Source organism: Monodon monoceros, unplaced genomic scaffold (genome assembly GCF_005190385.1).
Source record: "Monodon monoceros isolate NGI ecotype Baffin Bay Population unplaced genomic scaffold, NGI_Narwhal_1 Super_Scaffold_11, whole genome shotgun sequence".
NCBI classification, from domain to species: Eukaryota; Metazoa; Chordata; class Mammalia; order Artiodactyla; family Monodontidae; genus Monodon; species Monodon monoceros.
In genome coordinates, this window is record NW_021703767.1 from 129,699,817 (window position 1) to 129,717,584 (window position 17,768).

Consider the following 17,768-nt stretch of genomic DNA (forward strand, 5'->3'; position numbering starts at 1 on the left):
AAATAAATGAGATGCTGTCTGTGTCTTGAAATTTAGATGTGGTTGAAATACTAATGAAGGGATTTAGGAATGAACATATATTTCAATGTAGCTGTATGAGATACTAGAAATGTGAGACAAAGTCTGTTTACTGCTACTACTACTAAATCTGTCTTAGAAATAAAGATATACAAGGTCTTCAAAGGGAAAAATGAAACGAGAACAAATATATCTCATTAACAAAGCAGTCAATTCCCTTTATTTTTAAAATTTTATGTACACGTAAGAATGATCTGTATAATGTACATTCAATATAGAAAGCTTTATATATTTGATAATGTATAGAACATTTCACAATTACACTAATCTCTTACATAACATCTTGACATCCATTTTAAAATTTTTTTGCACAACTCCTTTTTCATTCAGTTTGGTAAAGCCAGTTATACATACTGACGTATGCTGTGAGCTCTCAGAAGGTTAATAATTGAGGAGAGGATACCAGCGAACAGGTGCAAGGACAAAACCTAATAGTGTTCGACGGCAGGAGAACAGCCACACAGACTCGATGCAGGAGAGGGAAATGCCCTTCTTAGGGGTGACTTAGATTTCCCAATTTCTGTAGACTGCAGTTCAACCCCACAGTCACACTAGTTCAAAAAAACATTATAAAAACTAGGAAGAAAGTTTTGTCTTTTTGATTCACAGTCTTGTAAACAGATATAAAGGAACAAAATGTGCTTACATACATCAAGAAAAAAAATTCTTGTGTACCTGCTTAGGTTGATCCACAGAGTGCTTTCTTATAACGTGATACAATTAGAATCACTGACTTTTTTCCTAAATAAAAATATACTTATAGAAAAAGGAATAACACTGTCATGAAACCAGGAGGAAGGCAGTTAAGAGTTTTCTTCAACGTATCAGCTGGAGGAATGTGGACGGGGCACTGGCCTTTCAGCGTTTATTGTCTCTCAAGAAAGTTTCAAGTCTGATAGCCAAGGTCGCCTGCCTCATGGTCTACGGGAGGCGGCAGGTTAGACATGACTGATGACGATGTCCCTGCAGTAAGGTAGCCAGCAACTCCAGGTCCTGCAAGAGAGAAAGGAAAATACACACCTTCTAAAGAGCAGAGTCATGTGAGAACACTGACCTTTATAAAAATGTCAGAACCAGGTCAAGCACCCCATCACAAGGAACTGATACAATCTATTAGGATTACCTAAGCATACAACGAAACCTTTAAAACAGCTACACAGCACCATTTTCATGGTTTGCCTTTACTATATGACAAAGTTAAAAATCATTTCAAAATTTATGCTGGACAGTAACACGGGTGTGGAAATATGGAAAAAAATTTCCCTTCTCACATCTGGGAAGTTCAATCTTTCAAAAAATCCTGGACGCTGAAGGATATAGCTAACGTCAAATGAGAAAAAATAGGAACAGAGGAAAGAAACTCTGTACTTGGGTCAGTCCATTCGAAAGTCATACATGATGAATTCCCAACAAAAAACACTTCTATCCACATTCGAGATAACCTATTTTCATTTGGTGCAAAGAAATGCTACTATAACAAGTAACACCAAATGAACAAGGGTTGCTACACCAAGGTCTCTGAGAAAGAAAACGCAAGCTCTGGACATCGCTCATAGGTAAAAATAAGAGTGCTATGGAAAAGGTATCAATATTTTAGTTTTATATGTCTTGATTCTAACAATCTCTAGTGCACAAAAATGCCACTATCTATGCCAGCATTTATGAAGATGTGGCCTATGAGCATATAATGGCTTTAGCCCTCTAGTTTATCATGAACTGCAGAGACATTTAATTACACCTCAGAATCACTGCACAACTGTACAGAGTACTTGAAGAGACACCGTACTGTAGCATAATACTGCATATTGAACAATACTTTTAGCTGAGATCATAGGAAACAAGGCAAACAGCTAAGGAACACTGAAGGGTTAGGACTAGAAAAGCAGTGGAAGCGGCATGCATTTAGCAAAATGGTTCTCTACCTGCTTCAGAGAGCTACACAGAAGTTAGCAAGCTGCCTGGCAGAGCGGATCTAAAGCCCGCTCTTGAGGTGAAGGGGACTGCTGCCAGTTAGAAGGGAAGGAGAGACACCTGAGGGGAAAAAAGAAACATAAGCAGCAAGGGAAGTCATAAGGAAGTGCAAACAGCAGAGCAGTTTGATGAAGGCTAAGGTATAACAGGGACTGAAGCAGGACAAAAGGGGGACAATTCAGATTCATCTTGTTTTTAACCTCATGAGCATTTGTACTGAGGACGTGAAGAAAGCAGACACTGTGTATGCAGCACGTGGTTACACAGTGGCCGGAGACAACTCAGCTCACGTGAGGTGCCGCTTGCCACCTGGAGTGCCCGGGAACTTAGAAAACCTAGAAAAAGGATTTTCCCTTTTCTAAGGCAAGGTGGGCCTGCATCTATCAACCCCTGCTTTCCACCAATCAGGACACCAGGCCTTCCACAGACTGCTCAGGAAAGAGACCATACCCCTCTGACAGCGGTTCAGAGCAATAGCACCACACGGTTACATCACTTCCCACCAACCTGCCACTCTGAACTTCAGGCAGCAGCAAGATTGCTAGGGCACACGCCAAGGATGCAACCCTTAAGAATAAACCCCTAAACACTCCAGATTGGTACAGTTCCTGAGCACTTCTGATGTGGGCTCAACTTAGTTCACATCAAATGAATAGATTATGAGACCAAATCATGAATGCTATATATAGAGAAAGGACTAAGGATGTGGTTCTCAGACTACACGCTGAGGCACCCAGGGGCAAATTCACATGGGCTATTTTAAATTTGAGAGACAAGTGACATCTGTTGGATACCATACAAACAACTACTTGCAAGTTGTTTGGATATAACTACTTAATAAACTTAATCATTAAGCATTTCTTTTGGCTTAGGGGTAGATCAAGAAAAAAAAAATGACTAAGATAGGGCTTCCCTGGTGGCGCAGTGGTTGAGAGTCCGCCTGCTGATGCAGGGGACACGGGTTCGTGCCTGGGTCCGGGAAGATCCCACATGCCGCGGAGTGGCTGGGCCCGTGAGCCATGGCCGCTGAGCCTGCGTGTCCGGAGCCTGTGCTCCGCAATGAGAGAGGCCACAACAGTGAAAGGCCCACGTAGCGCAAAAAAAAAAAAAAAAAAAAAAGACTAAGATAGTAAGGCACTGTGAACTGAGAAAGTTTAGGAACCTCTGGGCTAAAATCTAAATTGTGAATGATGGGCCTAGAAGGATTATTCAGAAGAGACCAAATTCTAGCCCCACCATTTGCCTCTTTAGGAAAGACAAGTCAATTCCTGGTATTTCTCTAAATGAAGTCTGAGATACTCTCTCCCTCACACTCCTGGCCTCTTCCAGACATGTCTGGTTTCTAGGGGCTGGAAGCTACAGTCTGCTAGGATACGACACTGTGTCCTCCAGAGAAACATGGCAGGAAAGAGTAGGGGCTGCCAGAAACAGGGCACATGGCACACTGTGTAAGGCAGCTGGACTCTTTAAGAGGGATGTGAAAACCAAGAATCCCACAGAATGGAATTGGCTGCCATGATGGAGTAGTGGAAGGAGCACGGCCTTTGGTGAAAATGAACATGGGATTCTCAGTGGGGGGAAAAAAAAAGAAGCCCTGTCTTAGCAGCAATGTCCTACAATAAACCGACACTGACCTTAGGGAATCTTTCTTAACATGGCTCCCACTGTGTAGTCTTGGACATGTGTAAAAAGAAAACCAAAAGGTAATAAAAACCAACTCTGCAAAGAACTAATGGACCAGTTTGATGAGAGGCCCAAGAAATGCACCCTTGCTCCCTTTGATGACCTTAGGAAAACAAGATAACTATTTCACATGCCTCTAATTAAATAGAAGTAAATAAGTATATAGTACAAAGTTCTTCATCTCCAATTCTAGCTCCTAAAAGCATCTTTGCCTTGGCCCACTACTCTTTCTTTCCCTGTTGCTCCTTCTTTCTCTATTGATTTTCTAGGTGAGGAAATCTGAGGATTTTCACTGCTGAAATTATTTTTATAGGGCTTTGAGCTTGTTAGCACCAAGCTCTTCTAAAACAAAATAAATGGCTAAGTAACCCAAGGCCCTACACAATGAGCAGTCACAGCTTAACTGCACCATGGGTAAAGTCCCACTGAGGCACTTTTAGATGAACATTTATCATAAAACAAAACAATATGCCAGGCTAGAGGGCCAGTCTCATCCCAATTTATCAACATTGAGTAATCCTGCCTAGGACATTTGAATTTTTACCCCAAATCCTGAACATGTGACTGAGTGACATTTGCTCAGCAGCCAAGAAGAAGAAAATTATAAATGTGATTAGTCATTCCCATCTTATTTTGAAATAGTAATTAGCGTTCTCTCCTCTCTCCCCATCTCCTAAACAAAATCGACTTATTGGAAGAAAAGGCTGGTGACGACTTATGTTCTCACAGCACCTTATTTCATTTGCAAATCGATTAGACAGAGGCTGGTACAAACTGAATCTTCTCAAGACTGAAGGCAGGGTGGGGTAAATTTAAAATTCCAATTCAACACAACACTGTATACATTCCATGGAGTTCCACATAACGGGATTTTATCATTATTAGAAGTACTAGCCTCTTTTATCAAACAATGACACACAATTCAATGGAAAAGCTCAAACACAAAATAGAAAACATTTGGCAACCCAAGCGATAAATATACATCGGTTCAACCGGTAGTACTTTCACAACAAAAGAACATCCCAGACTGATGATGTGCTAAGAACTGGACAATTTGGGGGCCAACACAGCTCAGAGCTAGTCCAGATTGTCCCACATCAACTGATGTGCCCTTGGGCTTCAACAATGACCTTCAGAATGGCCACAGTAAAACTCCAGGCCCTTTCCAGGCTGGGATTTATACCACCTACCCCTCGATGGCTTTATATGGAACTTGCTGCCCCCTGAGCCAGACCAAGGATGTGAAGAAATTTATAAACCCCAGCCTTTTTATTTCCCTAACCTTCTGCAGCCCATCAAAGCTGCTTCTCATAACTCATTCAGAAGCCACCCCAGGGATCCAAGTAAAAGGAAAGGCACAGACAGAAACCTTTTGGCTCCCTGAACTTTTCCTATAGTTATCAGGGAATCTGGGTGGGGGTGAGGACCAAGTGATTTCTAAAGGAAGTGTAGGTCTCTGAAGATAAATTCTTCTCTCTTCTGTATTCTAACGACAGACCTTTCGACCCACAGCTGTTAGTACGTCAAGGATCACCTGCAGTCTTTTATTCCATCCAGTCAAGTCAGTGAATGCAATGAATGTGAAGTACACTCAAGAACAAAAAGAATTAGAAGAGGGCTTCCTGTCCCTGCTTGTAATCTACATCTTCCTATTCTTCAAGGTAAAATTTTAAATAAGTTTACTCTCAGCCAGAAAAAATACAGCAGATTTTCCAATCATACCATTCTTACATACAAAGTAATAAATATAATACCATGAAAAAGTGGTATTGTGTAAACTTTTTGGGAAAAGAGTCTAAAGAGGTAAAGTTTTTAGTGTGTCTATAAGAACATACTCCTACTTAGAAGCTACAGCTTTACCCCGAATTTGAAAGAGATATGGAAGAGACTAAGACTATATTCTAGGTATTTCTCTCCATAGAAATCATAGGGCAGGGGAGGGGAAAGGTAGAAGGGAAACCCATGGCACTCTACTCTTAATGTACACACATGTACCACATGTTCATAAACTCTAGAAGTCTGATTATAAATTTTAGTGGATTAATATTAAAGAGGTCACAGTGGAGGAAAAAACAGTAATGTCACAACCACGTCTAAAATTAAAACCATGTAAAACTTTCTCCAAAGTCCTCACTTCTGAATATTTAAGATTTGGTCTTCAGGATTTATAAATTTCTATACTAGCGATCAAGATTATTAAAACAGTTACACTGGTGTGAGAAACGCTGGGTAATTAATTTTTTCTCTCAATTTACCTACATCATCTCTGGTTAGAGGAGGACGCAGGGCTGACATTTTTTAAAATATTATAATTTCAGGCAGACTGCAAGAACCACTTAATATTCCTAAGGTTAATTTCAAACTAAAAACTTTTATACCAAAGACTATATTTCATTTTCAGACTTACTAAAATAAGTCTGTCAAATGGACAAATGTCCCAAGCTTCTGAAGTGTTTTATCTTCTGATCCCTAGGCAGTAAAACATCCTTTCCTTTATGATACCCACATATTTCCTCCCACGAAAAGATAAACCCTAAATATTTAGTAAAACTTCAGATTAATCACTGGTAACTTCGAAGAAAAAATATTTCACATGTGAGTATGAATATTTGGAATTTCAACCTAGTATTCTGACAGAATGGAACGATGCTATCATGTTTCTGATACTGATATTTCTGAGTAGGTATTTCTCTACTCTTTCGTTACATGTTCAAGATAAACATTTTAATATAGCCATACTCCAAATACAACATATGACACCATGGATTTACTGGATCAAAACTAAGCAGAGTCCGCGTTGCAGTCAGCACACATTCAACACCACAGCAGTTCGCGTGCTGTCTGGGCTAGAACCAGAGGTCCACTGCATGCCCACAGCATCTCCAAGACAGGTAGCTAGGAACCTAGGAAAACCCTCTAAATGCCATTTTTAGTCTAGACAGGGCAAAAGAAAGGTCCAAGTGGCTTCTGCCATGTGTCTTAGGGAAGAGAATTGGGTGTGGTTTACCTGTGAGGTATCCTGCTGTTTGTGACTCAGAAATAAACAAGTCATGTTTCTGATCTTTGAAGGCACTCCAGACTGAAGAACGAGACAGGATTTCATTCACCTAGGGAAGTAAAACAAACTCTTTGAACTTAAGTGCTTAAGAACTTAAGTGCACAAACTAAGTGCTAGATGTTGGTAGACGAAATTAAAGAGAAAAAACAAACTTCCAAGACAAAAGGAAGAGGCCAGCTGAAGAAAGAACCAAAGATGAACCAAGACCTCACATTCATCAGACACTCTACACCAGGCACATCTCACTAAGCCAGACGCAAAGAAGTCCCTAAATCAGTCTTCCCTCTAAACTTGGACTCTACTATTTGAACTTACTGACTTGTATGTAATTTTGGCATGAAGCTGTTCATGTGATAGTAACAACTGGCTGACAGTGTGGTGTGGGTTCATGAAGTATTCCTGAGGAAGGGGTTTGGGGAGGAGCTACTGCAAAACTCAAGCTACAACTTTTTTTTTTTTTTTTTTTTTAACATCTATTTATTTATTTGGCTGCACCGGGTCTTAGTTGTGACACATGGGATCTTCATTGTGGCATTAAGGCTCTTAGTTGCGGCATTCGGGTTCTCTGACCAGGGATCAAATCTGGGCCCCCTGCATTGGGAGTGCGGAGTCTTAACTGCTGGACCTCCAGGGAAGTCCCTCAAGCTACAATTTAAAGCACTTTTTCAAACTATGGATGTGACCTGTTAGAAGTTTAAGAAATCTATTAAAACAGTTGTGATCAACATGCTTGAGAAAATAAAATAGATTAATATAGAAAGCATCAGAGTATCACATGTAAAGTGGGCAAAACTGTTCTGTGATATATATACACATATGAGTATAAATAACGTGTGTAAATGTGTATTGGACTAAGATGGAAGACATGTTTCTTTCTGTGACATAGATAAAAAAAAAGTTTAGGAAATTCCAATGTAGAGGATATCTCTCGCATATCAAAGTTCAGATCAAATATTTATTGAGCACCTCATATGTGGGTTGCACAGTGGACACAAAGATGAGAAAGACTTTCTCTGTCCCTGAAGTGCCTACAGTTTAGTAGGGGAGACAGACAATGCCAGATAACTTAGTGGTAAGCATTAAAGTAGAGATATACACGGGGACTGTGTGAGTCCAAAAGACTCTTTGTCCCAACCTTGGGGAGAAGCAATGGTGGAAGTGATTAGTTGTGAAGGTGCTAAAGTTCCTATTTTGGAAACTATCATAATTCTTTCCTTCCCTTGGGAGTGGAAGGTGGGTGTCAAGGTTGCTCTGCTAATGTTCATCAACAGGAATCTGGAGGGGAGGACAATTGCCGGTGCGTGGTACACAGGAGTGCCTTTGCTTGGCATTCAGAACACCCACAGGTAACTTTATTCAACATATAGTTAATGACTGCGGCAGCACATGCTGTCTCTCTTCTTTATTATCACCTTAAATAGTTCAAATGATAATACTGCTAGGAGGGACAACAGCATAAAAAATGTTTCTTTATTTGGAACACACAAACACAGTGGATTCACTAAAGGAGAGCTTTAAGTCAATTTAAACCTACCGAAGAACATTAGTAGGTAGAAATAGTCCAAACATCTATGAACGGATGAATGGGTAAACAAATCGTGGCATATACACACAATGGAACATTATTCAGCCTTAAAAAGGAATGAAGTGTTGAAACACACTATAATGCAGATTAACCTTGAAAACATGGTAAGTGACAGAAGCCAGACACAAAAGGTCACATATTGTATGATTCCATTTATGTGAAATGTCCAGAATTGGTGAATTCCTAGAAAACAGAGTGGTGACTGCCAGAAGCTGAGGGGAAGAAGAAATGGGAAATAACTGCTTAACTGGTACAGAGTTTTGGGGACTAGATAAAGTGGTGGTTATACAACATTGTTAATGCACTAAATACCAGTAAATTGTTCAATTTAAAATGGTTAATTTTGTTATGTAAATTTCACCTCACCTTAAAAAAAGAGAGCGTTACTAGATAGGGCTATATAATAATACTGAATAAGGAACTCCTCAGAAGCAACATTAAGAATAAAACCAATGAGGAAAATTAAATTACTGAACTGGTTTGAACTCAGCATATGCATGCGGCTGAAACACATTAATAGAATCTAAGTTACAACAAAAAGGAAGCCAACACTTTGTAAGTGCTAATAACGGAAGGAGATGAAACTAAAATGATGTTCTGTATCTTTTAAAATGGTATTATGGGATGGTTAATGAATGCGGTTATCACTACTCCACAGTAACTCCTAGAACTGAAAGTTAATCTTAACCGGCAACTAAATGCTCAGTATTCTTCTATGCTGAAGAATGTGCAACATGTTACCACTATCCAGAGAAAGAATCCTCCCAGTGACTATTTGAGTATATAGTTTGTGTTTTATGAGGCAGCTATGCTAGTCCATCCCTGGTCTTGGGATCTGCTCCAGTTACGGTCAAGAACCACACCTGTAGGTGGAACCTGAGCTGAGGTGCATAGATCACCAATGGCCAAGACACCTGGCTTTGAAAATGCCTTGTAATCAGCAGATCAAAGTTACCTCTGTGTAGACTCACCTGTTCTCCATGCTGCAGGCTTCGAGTCATTGCCTTGAGAGCTTTAACAATCTGAGCCTTTGTGGCTGCTGGGCTGTCCAGGTTTTCAAGGCCAATGCCTTCAAGTAATTTTAAGAGGTATGGGACCAAATCTGCTTTCAGGGCCTAGAAGAGAATATTAAGTATACATATGTGTGTACATGTGTGTATATATGTGTCTGTGTGTCTATATATATAGAGAGAGACACAAACACAAATATATATGCTTTAAAAAATGTAAGCCATCCACTGAGGAAATAATTTCACCCCCAGAACCATATCTGGAAGAGGACACTCTGCTTTATTTTATTTTAATGCCAGATGCAGAATTTTGGGGGTGAGGGTATCTAATAATAATGACATTTTTACTTAATGAGATCTTATTCTGTTCCATCAACTATTTTAAATGCTATATGCTGATTATTTTACTTAATCCTCCCAACACCTAATGATGTAGGCATAACTATAATATTGCCGATGGAAAAATCAACGCATGGAGGGTAAAACATGTTGACAGTCACAGAGCTAGACAGTAATGGAATCTGTGTCTGGACCGATAAAGTACAGAACCTGAGCTTCAGCGAGTATACTGGTCTGCTTCCTCTAAGGACATGTACTGATGGGCAACAATATTGGCAGTATATTAGTTTTTTTTCACATTTTCTTAAAACATCAACCTTTGCATTCACCATACATTTTCTATCAGCCTAATAAAAGCTAAATAATACTCTGCTACCACACAATTTTCACTGCCCACTCTGAGATTCAAAGGAAAGAGGTGGAAGTAACTAAGTCAGTCTACCTCTTTTTTACAGATATTATTCTTGGAACAACCCTGTGAGAAGTCATAACTTTATTTTACAGATGAGTAATCTGAGTACTGTAAGGGTAAATATCATGCCTGAGGTCACAGAGCCATCAAGTGGTAGAACTAACTCATGTTCTTTCCAATACAACAACCCTCCTAGCCAATTATAAGTTTGAACCTCAGAGTATCCAATTATCTCCTTGAAATGTACTCAGTACTTCTAACCTGACTGAACAAGGAACAGGGATAGAAGTGGGGGTGGACGGGGAGAGAAGATGTGAGAGGAAAAGGGGCTGGGAAATAGGAGGGCCAGGTAATAAGGATGCAAGGGCCTTGTATTCAGGCTAAGGATGTCAAATGTCACTTTGTCATCTGGCAGGTAATGGGAAACCACTGAAGGATTTTTAAGTGAAGAATAAGTTACACTTTTAAGAGTTGTATTTTAGAAAGATCACTTTCTCAATGGCTTCTAAATTTATTATATGTTTTTTTGTTCCCTTGATGTCTACAACATTGGTACCCACTAAGTCTTCTTTTCATTAGATGGGTAGTCTCTTTGAAAAGGACTATAAAAACGTTGGCATGTTTTCTGAACATGACTTAAAAGAAACAAAGGAATGAATAAACAGAATGAATCTTTCCAAAAAGGATAAAATAAATTTTACAAAGCAAGTTAAGGATAAATGCTTAGTAAATAACCAAAATTTAAAATTCAGACATCACAAAAGTACTTTGATATTGGTAGGATTTTGGGTAGCTGGCCCACCTTTTCTTTGTGTATATATACATGTGCCTGTGTGTGTGTGTGTGTGTGTGTGTGTATAAAATATAAAATTACACATGCACAAATTCACAAGTTACCTCTCTGCCAAGTCAGGGAAACCAAAATCAGTGCTAAGTAAGTGAAAATCTATTTGTTTGGTATGTTGCCTTCCCTAAAATAGAAATCTAGAAAGTCACTTACTTGTGCTACTAATTCACTCTGCTCCTTCTGAAACATTCGGTTAATTGCTTCACAGGCTAGGCCAACAGTATCTGGTCTCTTTTTCATTCCATTTATCAGTGGGCCAATCGTCTCCAAAGATGCCATGGCTCGAACACACAGCTAAGTGCCCAAAAAGAGAAGGTTACTTGTAGACTAGCAATATTTTATGTAACAAGGTAAATACCACAATAATATATGAAAAACCTACATTCAGTTCAAGTTTTTTTTTTCTTTTGGGCCGCGCCATGCCAAAAATCCCTTAGTTCCCCGACCAGGGATTGAACCCATGTTCCCTGCAGTGGAAGCGCCAAGTCTTAACCACTGGACCACCAGGGAAGTCCCTTCAGCTCAAGTTTAATAATGAACTAAGTCAAATTCAGTCTCCTATTAATCAGATCATTTAAACCAGTTTAAGAATTGTTACAATACCATGAGGCTCGTATGGATTAAGGCACGTGGTAGGAAGGGGATTTATACTTCAATGTACATTAGTCAGGAAGAGGGAGCACAGATAAATTCTAGAGCTATAAGCTACTAAATGGATTCATCAATACCTCGTTTTCAGACAGGGCATGAATAACTCGAATGGCACTCTTAGGAATGGCATTGTTCCTATGATTCATCGCCTGGATAACTTTGGGAAGATGGCCCAATGGTGGGACCTGATCAGCCAGCTGAGGCTGTGCATTGAAGAGGCATACTGTTGCCATTGTCAAAGTTTCCAGAGTTTCTCCCTGGAGAGGGTATAAAACAAACAAACAAGCAAACTGTAAAATACTGATGAAGTCCTAAACATCCTTGGTAATTATTTGGTGTTACTAAGGGCCCACAAGTTCTAAGTGCTGATACTTAAAAGTGATCCCTAAATCCTAAAAGAACAACAAACTTCCCCATCTTGACAAAGGCATGAATTTAAAAGACTTTAAGAATGTGATACATTAATCTAAGCAGCCTTTCTCTGGGCATTTCTATTCCACATCTCATTTCTACTGCAGATAAAAGAGATGTCTATTAAGAAATCATCTCTCAAAAGATATTACTAGAAATTTTCAGATAATGTTATAGAAATGCCAATATCAAAGAACATCAGTAATTCAGGAGAATGAAGAACTAGCGAAAATGTTTTCCCCAGTTCTATTAAAAATCCTACTAATTAACATGTCTGGCTGCCATAATGCACTTTCTATTGTGGAAGATGGATTGCAAAGACCTGTAGCTTATACCATTATATGCAAACATATATATCCATAACATAACATGTCTTAAATAAACATGGAAGCTGGGATGCACCGAAAAAGAAAGCAATATAGAAGGAAAATGTTATACGTTTTTCTGTTTCCAAGTTTCTCCTTTCTGAGGATTTCATTTTTTAAGCAAACTATATATGTAGTAAAAATCCTAGTAAAGAGAAAATGTGACTATAGAAAGACATATGTAAATATATAACGTAATGTTAAGTTTTTTTTTAAGTCTTGCAAAGCTAATGATAGTAACTAATGATTTCTAAGTACTTGACATTATACTAAGTACTCCACATTTATCAAAACTCATGAAAACTTCAGCCTTAGGGGCAGATGCTGTTACCTTTCTATGAGGTAACTGAGGCAGAATCAGGAGGCATTACTCCAGGTCACAGAGCTAGTCACTGGTGGGGCTGGTACTGGGGTCCAGGACCATCTAACAACACAGATCGGGCTCTTAATCACCTCTATAGCCAGCTTGTTTAATTAATTATGTACCTCAATTATTTTCAATATACGAGTTCAAATAACAAAACCTTATATTACATCAGGGCGTATGACTTGCCAAGCCAAGTCTACTTTCCTACTCACTCCTGCTTTCCTGCTAGCCTTTGGCTTTGAGCATAGGTACAGGGTTCACCCATGTAGTTAAGACTCCCCTGTCAATTTTTTTAAGTAGGGTCATTCCTGCCATCTATGGCAAGCTAAGTGAAGAACATGCCCTAGCAGGACACACTTCCATTTAGGTTTCTACACTGCACATTTAGGTTTCTCCTTAAAACCATACAATCACTGGAAATGGGACGGCAGAAACCTTTCAGAGCTACTATAATTGTTAGAAATAGCATCCTCTCAATATACATAACTCCAACTTTTACCAAGAAGTTTCACTTTTGACAAGGCATATGTGAATTTAAGGGTGGCTGCTACATTGAAAGAGGTAGCCAATTCTTAATGTATGGTCAATGAGGATGGTGTTTTAACAGAAACACTATCAACATGTTTAGCAAACTATACGAAATGTCTGGCTGACAGCTAAAGCTTACATGAGGATTGTTCTTCTCCAGGAGCTCAGTTAACTTTTCTAGCAGTGCAATAAGAAATTCTCTAGGCTTTCTTAGAACCCAAGCTGGCTGTGCAATAAAGATTCTCAAGAAAACTCCTCCAACAGCAAGTTCACCTTCTGCTTCTGCAAACACCACAGCAAAATCCTCAGGCAACTTTAAATAGAGAAAGAATAGTCAAGTCACTTACTCATCATTAGTTGTACATTAAGCAAGAAATAAAAACCCTATTAAAGAAATCGTTATGAAATTAACTAGTCCTTAAACAGTCATTAATATAATCAAATCAAAATTATTGTTTTATTTTCTCTTAACAAAATTCAGAAAAAGTCCTTTGATTAAATTACTTACTCTGAAAGTGAGTATTCCTACTTTTATGTTTAAAACCTTATTTTCAAGGGGAAGACCTAAGTTTCTTAATGACAAAGTATCTAAAAGGTTGGCATTAAACTCACTCATCAGGAATTTAAAAAAACAACAAAAATTTACAGTAAAATGTAGAATTCCTTCCTCTGAATAAAAGTATACTTTACCTTCCAGTTTACATCAGGGTTGTCTTGCTGATTTTTAAAGTGCCTTGGGAAAAAAAAAGGGGAAAGGACATCAAACTTCAGTCACGAGACACACTTTCATGCATGTAGAGTAAGCCTTAGAGAGGTGACAGACGTGAGGCATGCCTGCCTGCCCGGTGACCCCACCTGAAGGCCCTAAGTTACTGCGTGTCTCTTGACTTACTCGAGCACCATTTCTCTAACTGTCATGGACACTTTATCTCTGGAGCTGTCATTCCAAATTAACTCAGGATTTTCATGAGTTCCTTCAAAAATATGGACGGCAGCTTCAGGGTTGTCTCTCATGGCATCCATAAAAACGCTCGGGAGAAATTTCATCAATGTAATTCGAACCTAGATGAGGTTTGAGAAAGAAAAAAGACCTATTGGAAACATCTCAATATTTGGTCTGCTTTACATTTCTCTAAGATAGAATGTTGCTGTAATTTGTGTTATGGCTGATATGGGCCACAACTATCATCCAAAAATTCTGGACTGAGAGAACAGATAAACCTTGGTTTATGCAAAGGTAACAAGACTCACTACGACCTGCTACTACTTACCTATCCAGGTTCATTTCCTCTCTCCTCCTCAAATTTAAGAAACATTAAGAAATTCAGCACCAGTGGTGTGTGAAGTTCCCAGAGCACACCACTCTGCCAGATCCTGCCCTGCACATGCTGTTCCCTCTTCCCAGAAGGCCCTTAGCTGCCCTGTCCCTCCACCCCTCCCACACCCCACACCCTCACAAATTTTTCTCATGCTACCTTTGTGTCGTACAAGTATTTTTTAGTGCATTTATTTTGCTATATTATGTTTTACATTATACTGTGCCTTTTTCCAGAAAGGATTTAAAAAACAGCTCAAAAAAATATATCCAACACACACATACACACAAACTGAAAATTAGTCTGAGGCATAAGGACAAAGGGAAAATGGAAGGTTGGAAAGATAAGTTTTTCCCTCAGGTCCTCACATAGTTTTCCCTCCTTTGTGTCATTCAAGTCTGTGTTCAAATCTCATCTTATAGAAAACTTCCCTGGCCAAGTCTGTCTTGCTGTCGCTGTATTTTCAGCCCCTGGCACAAACAGATACTTGAACGAATATCTCATTCAGTGTATACTCTGAGTATACTCATTCAGAGTCTTACTTGAATGAATGAGACTAATAGGAAGTCAGTACACAAAGGAAACATCAAAAGCTCTGTAAAATTGCAAGCAATATATTACAAATTTAGCCCTGAACTCCTAGCAGCCAATGAACTAAAGGAAACAGTGTCAGTTACATGATAGAGAGCATCCACAAAACAGGATGTGTATCGCTTTTCTGGGTCAAATGGATCTAAGACATAAATACAAGAGTTAAAACTATAAAACTCTTGGGAAAAAATACAGGCATAGATCTTTGTAAACTTGGATTAGATAATGGCTTCTTATATATGACATTAAAAGCACAAGCTACAATAACAACAAGGATAGTATGGACTTCATCAAAATTAAAAAAAGACCCCATCAGTAAAGTGGAAAGACATCCACAAAAAGGGAGAAAATATTTGAAATCATATATCTGATAAGGGACTGGTATCCAAAATATATAAAGGACAATTACAACTCAATAGTAAAAAGACAACCCAATTAAAAAATGAGCAAAGGATGTGAACAGACATTTCTCTAAAAGAGATGTACAAATGGCCACTTAAGCACATGAAAAGACATTCAACATCATTAGGCACCAGGAAAATGCAAACCAAAACCTGAGATAACACTTCATACCCACTAGGATGACTATACTCAACAAAGATATATTGGGTGGGCCAAAAAGTGCCTTCGGTTTTTTAAGTAAAAATAAAAGACACATTTTTCATTTTCACCAAGAACTTTATCGAACAACATATTCACCCTTTTATTCCACTACCTTCTGCCATTTTTCAGGCAACTTCATAATTCCATCTTCCCAAAACTTATCTTTTTGAGCAAATAACTGTTCCAGGTACCTTTTTCAGTCTTCCAGGGAAATGAAATTTTTTCCATTAAGAGAACTTTGTAAAGAATGAAATAAACGGAAATCCTAAGGTGCAATGTCTGGTGCATATGGCAGATAAATCAGAACTTCCCAGCCAAGCTGTAACAGTTTTTGCCGGGTCGTCAAAGACACATGTGGTCTTACGTTATCCTGATGGAAGATTATGCGTTTTCTGTTGACTAATTCTGGACGCTTTCCATGGAGTACTGCTTTCAGTTGGTCTAACTGGGAGCAGTACTTGTTGGAATTAATTGTTTGGTTTTCTGGAAGGAGCTCATAATAGAGAACTCCCCAATCCCACCATTTACACAACATCACCTTCTTTGGATGAAGACTGGCCTTTGGTGTGGTTGCTGGTGGTTCATTTCGCTTGCCCCACAATCTCTTCCATTCCACACTGTTCTACAGTATCCACTTTTTGTTGCCCGTCACAACTTGTTTTAAAAACGAAACGTTGTTTCAATAGAGAATTGCATGAGAAAATATGGTCAAGAGGGCTTTTTTTTTTTTTCTTTCCTTGCAGTACGCGGGCTTCTCACTGCTGTGGCCTCTCCCGCTGTGGAGCACAGGCTCCGGATGCGCAGGCCCAGCGGCCATGGCCCACGGGCCCAGCCACTCCGCGGCATGTGGGATCTTCCCGGACCGGGGCACGAGCCCATGTCCCCTGCATTGGCAGGCAGACTCTCAACCACTGCGCCACCAGGGAAGCCCCAAGAAGGCTTTTCTTGCTTAACTTAATGTGGAATCCAAGCATCAAAGCAATTCACATAACCAAGCTGGTGCAAATGATTTTCAGTGCTTGATTTGGATATTTTGAGTATGTCGGCTATCTCCTGCGTGGTAATAACATTGATTGTTCTCAATTATTGTTTCGATTTGATCGCTATCAACTTCAACTGGTCTACCTGACCGTGGAGCATCGTTCAGCGAGAAATCTCCAGCACAAAACTTCTCAAACCATTTTTGACACGTTCCCGCAGTCACAGCACCTTCTCCATACACTGCAAAAATCTTTTTGTGCGTTTCAGTTGCATTTTTACCTTTCTTGAAATAATAAAGCATAATATGCCGAAAATGTTCAATATTAAAATGGCTACACAAAACTTAACCAATATTGATTAAGTCTTTTTTTAAATGCACGCTGATATGACAGCTGTCACATTCAATCTAACAAAATTGTTTTGAATGAAGTTAAAGACAGCTAAGTGCTACTAGAGCCATCTTATGGAAAAAATTGAACGAACCTTTTGGCCCACCCAGTATAACAAGTGTCAGAGAAGAGGTGGAGAAATCAGAATCCTCACACATCACTGGTGGGAATGTAAAATGGTGCAGCCACTGTGGAAAACAGTCTGATAATTCCTTGAAAAGTTTAAAATAGTGTTACCATATCATCCAGAAATTCTACTCTCAGAGAAATAAAATACATAGCCACACAAAAACTTGTATACATGTGTTCACAGTAGCCTCACTCAGAATAGCCTAAAAGCAATAATCCACATGTCCATTTTCAAATGGAAAAACAAAATGTGGTATATGTATACAATGGAATATTATTTGGCAATAAAAAGGAAGGAAGTACTGACACATGCTACAACATGGAGGAATCTTGAAAACATTATGCTAAGTGACAGAAGCCAGACACAGAAGACACATATGATTCCATTTACGTGAAATGCTCAGAATAGGCAAATCTATAGAGACAGAAAGTAGGTTAGTGGTTGCCAGGTGCT

The 17,768-nt window shown here is 39.1% G+C and overlaps 1 protein-coding gene across 4 annotated transcripts in view; it reads right to left on the reverse strand.

Annotated features, from left to right (window-relative positions):
* Positions 1–210: 210 nt before the first annotated feature.
* DNAJC13 (DnaJ heat shock protein family (Hsp40) member C13) overlaps positions 211–17,768 on the reverse strand; it is a 122,653-nt gene continuing 105,095 nt past the window's right edge. For all 4 annotated transcript variants that reach the window (XM_029214355.1, XM_029214354.1, XM_029214352.1 and 1 more), the window contains 8 exons: positions 14,198–14,367; positions 13,996–14,038; positions 13,445–13,618; positions 11,712–11,891; positions 11,137–11,277; positions 9,347–9,490; positions 6,740–6,839; positions 211–1,071 (listed from right to left, as the gene is read on the reverse strand). In XM_029214355.1, coding sequence (XP_029070188.1) covers positions 965–1,071; positions 6,740–6,839; positions 9,347–9,490; positions 11,137–11,277; positions 11,712–11,891; positions 13,445–13,618; positions 13,996–14,038; positions 14,198–14,367 — 1,059 coding nt within the window. In that variant the 3' untranslated portion in view covers positions 211–964. The remainder of the gene's footprint in view (positions 1,072–6,739; positions 6,840–9,346; positions 9,491–11,136; positions 11,278–11,711; positions 11,892–13,444; positions 13,619–13,995; positions 14,039–14,197; positions 14,368–17,768) is intronic.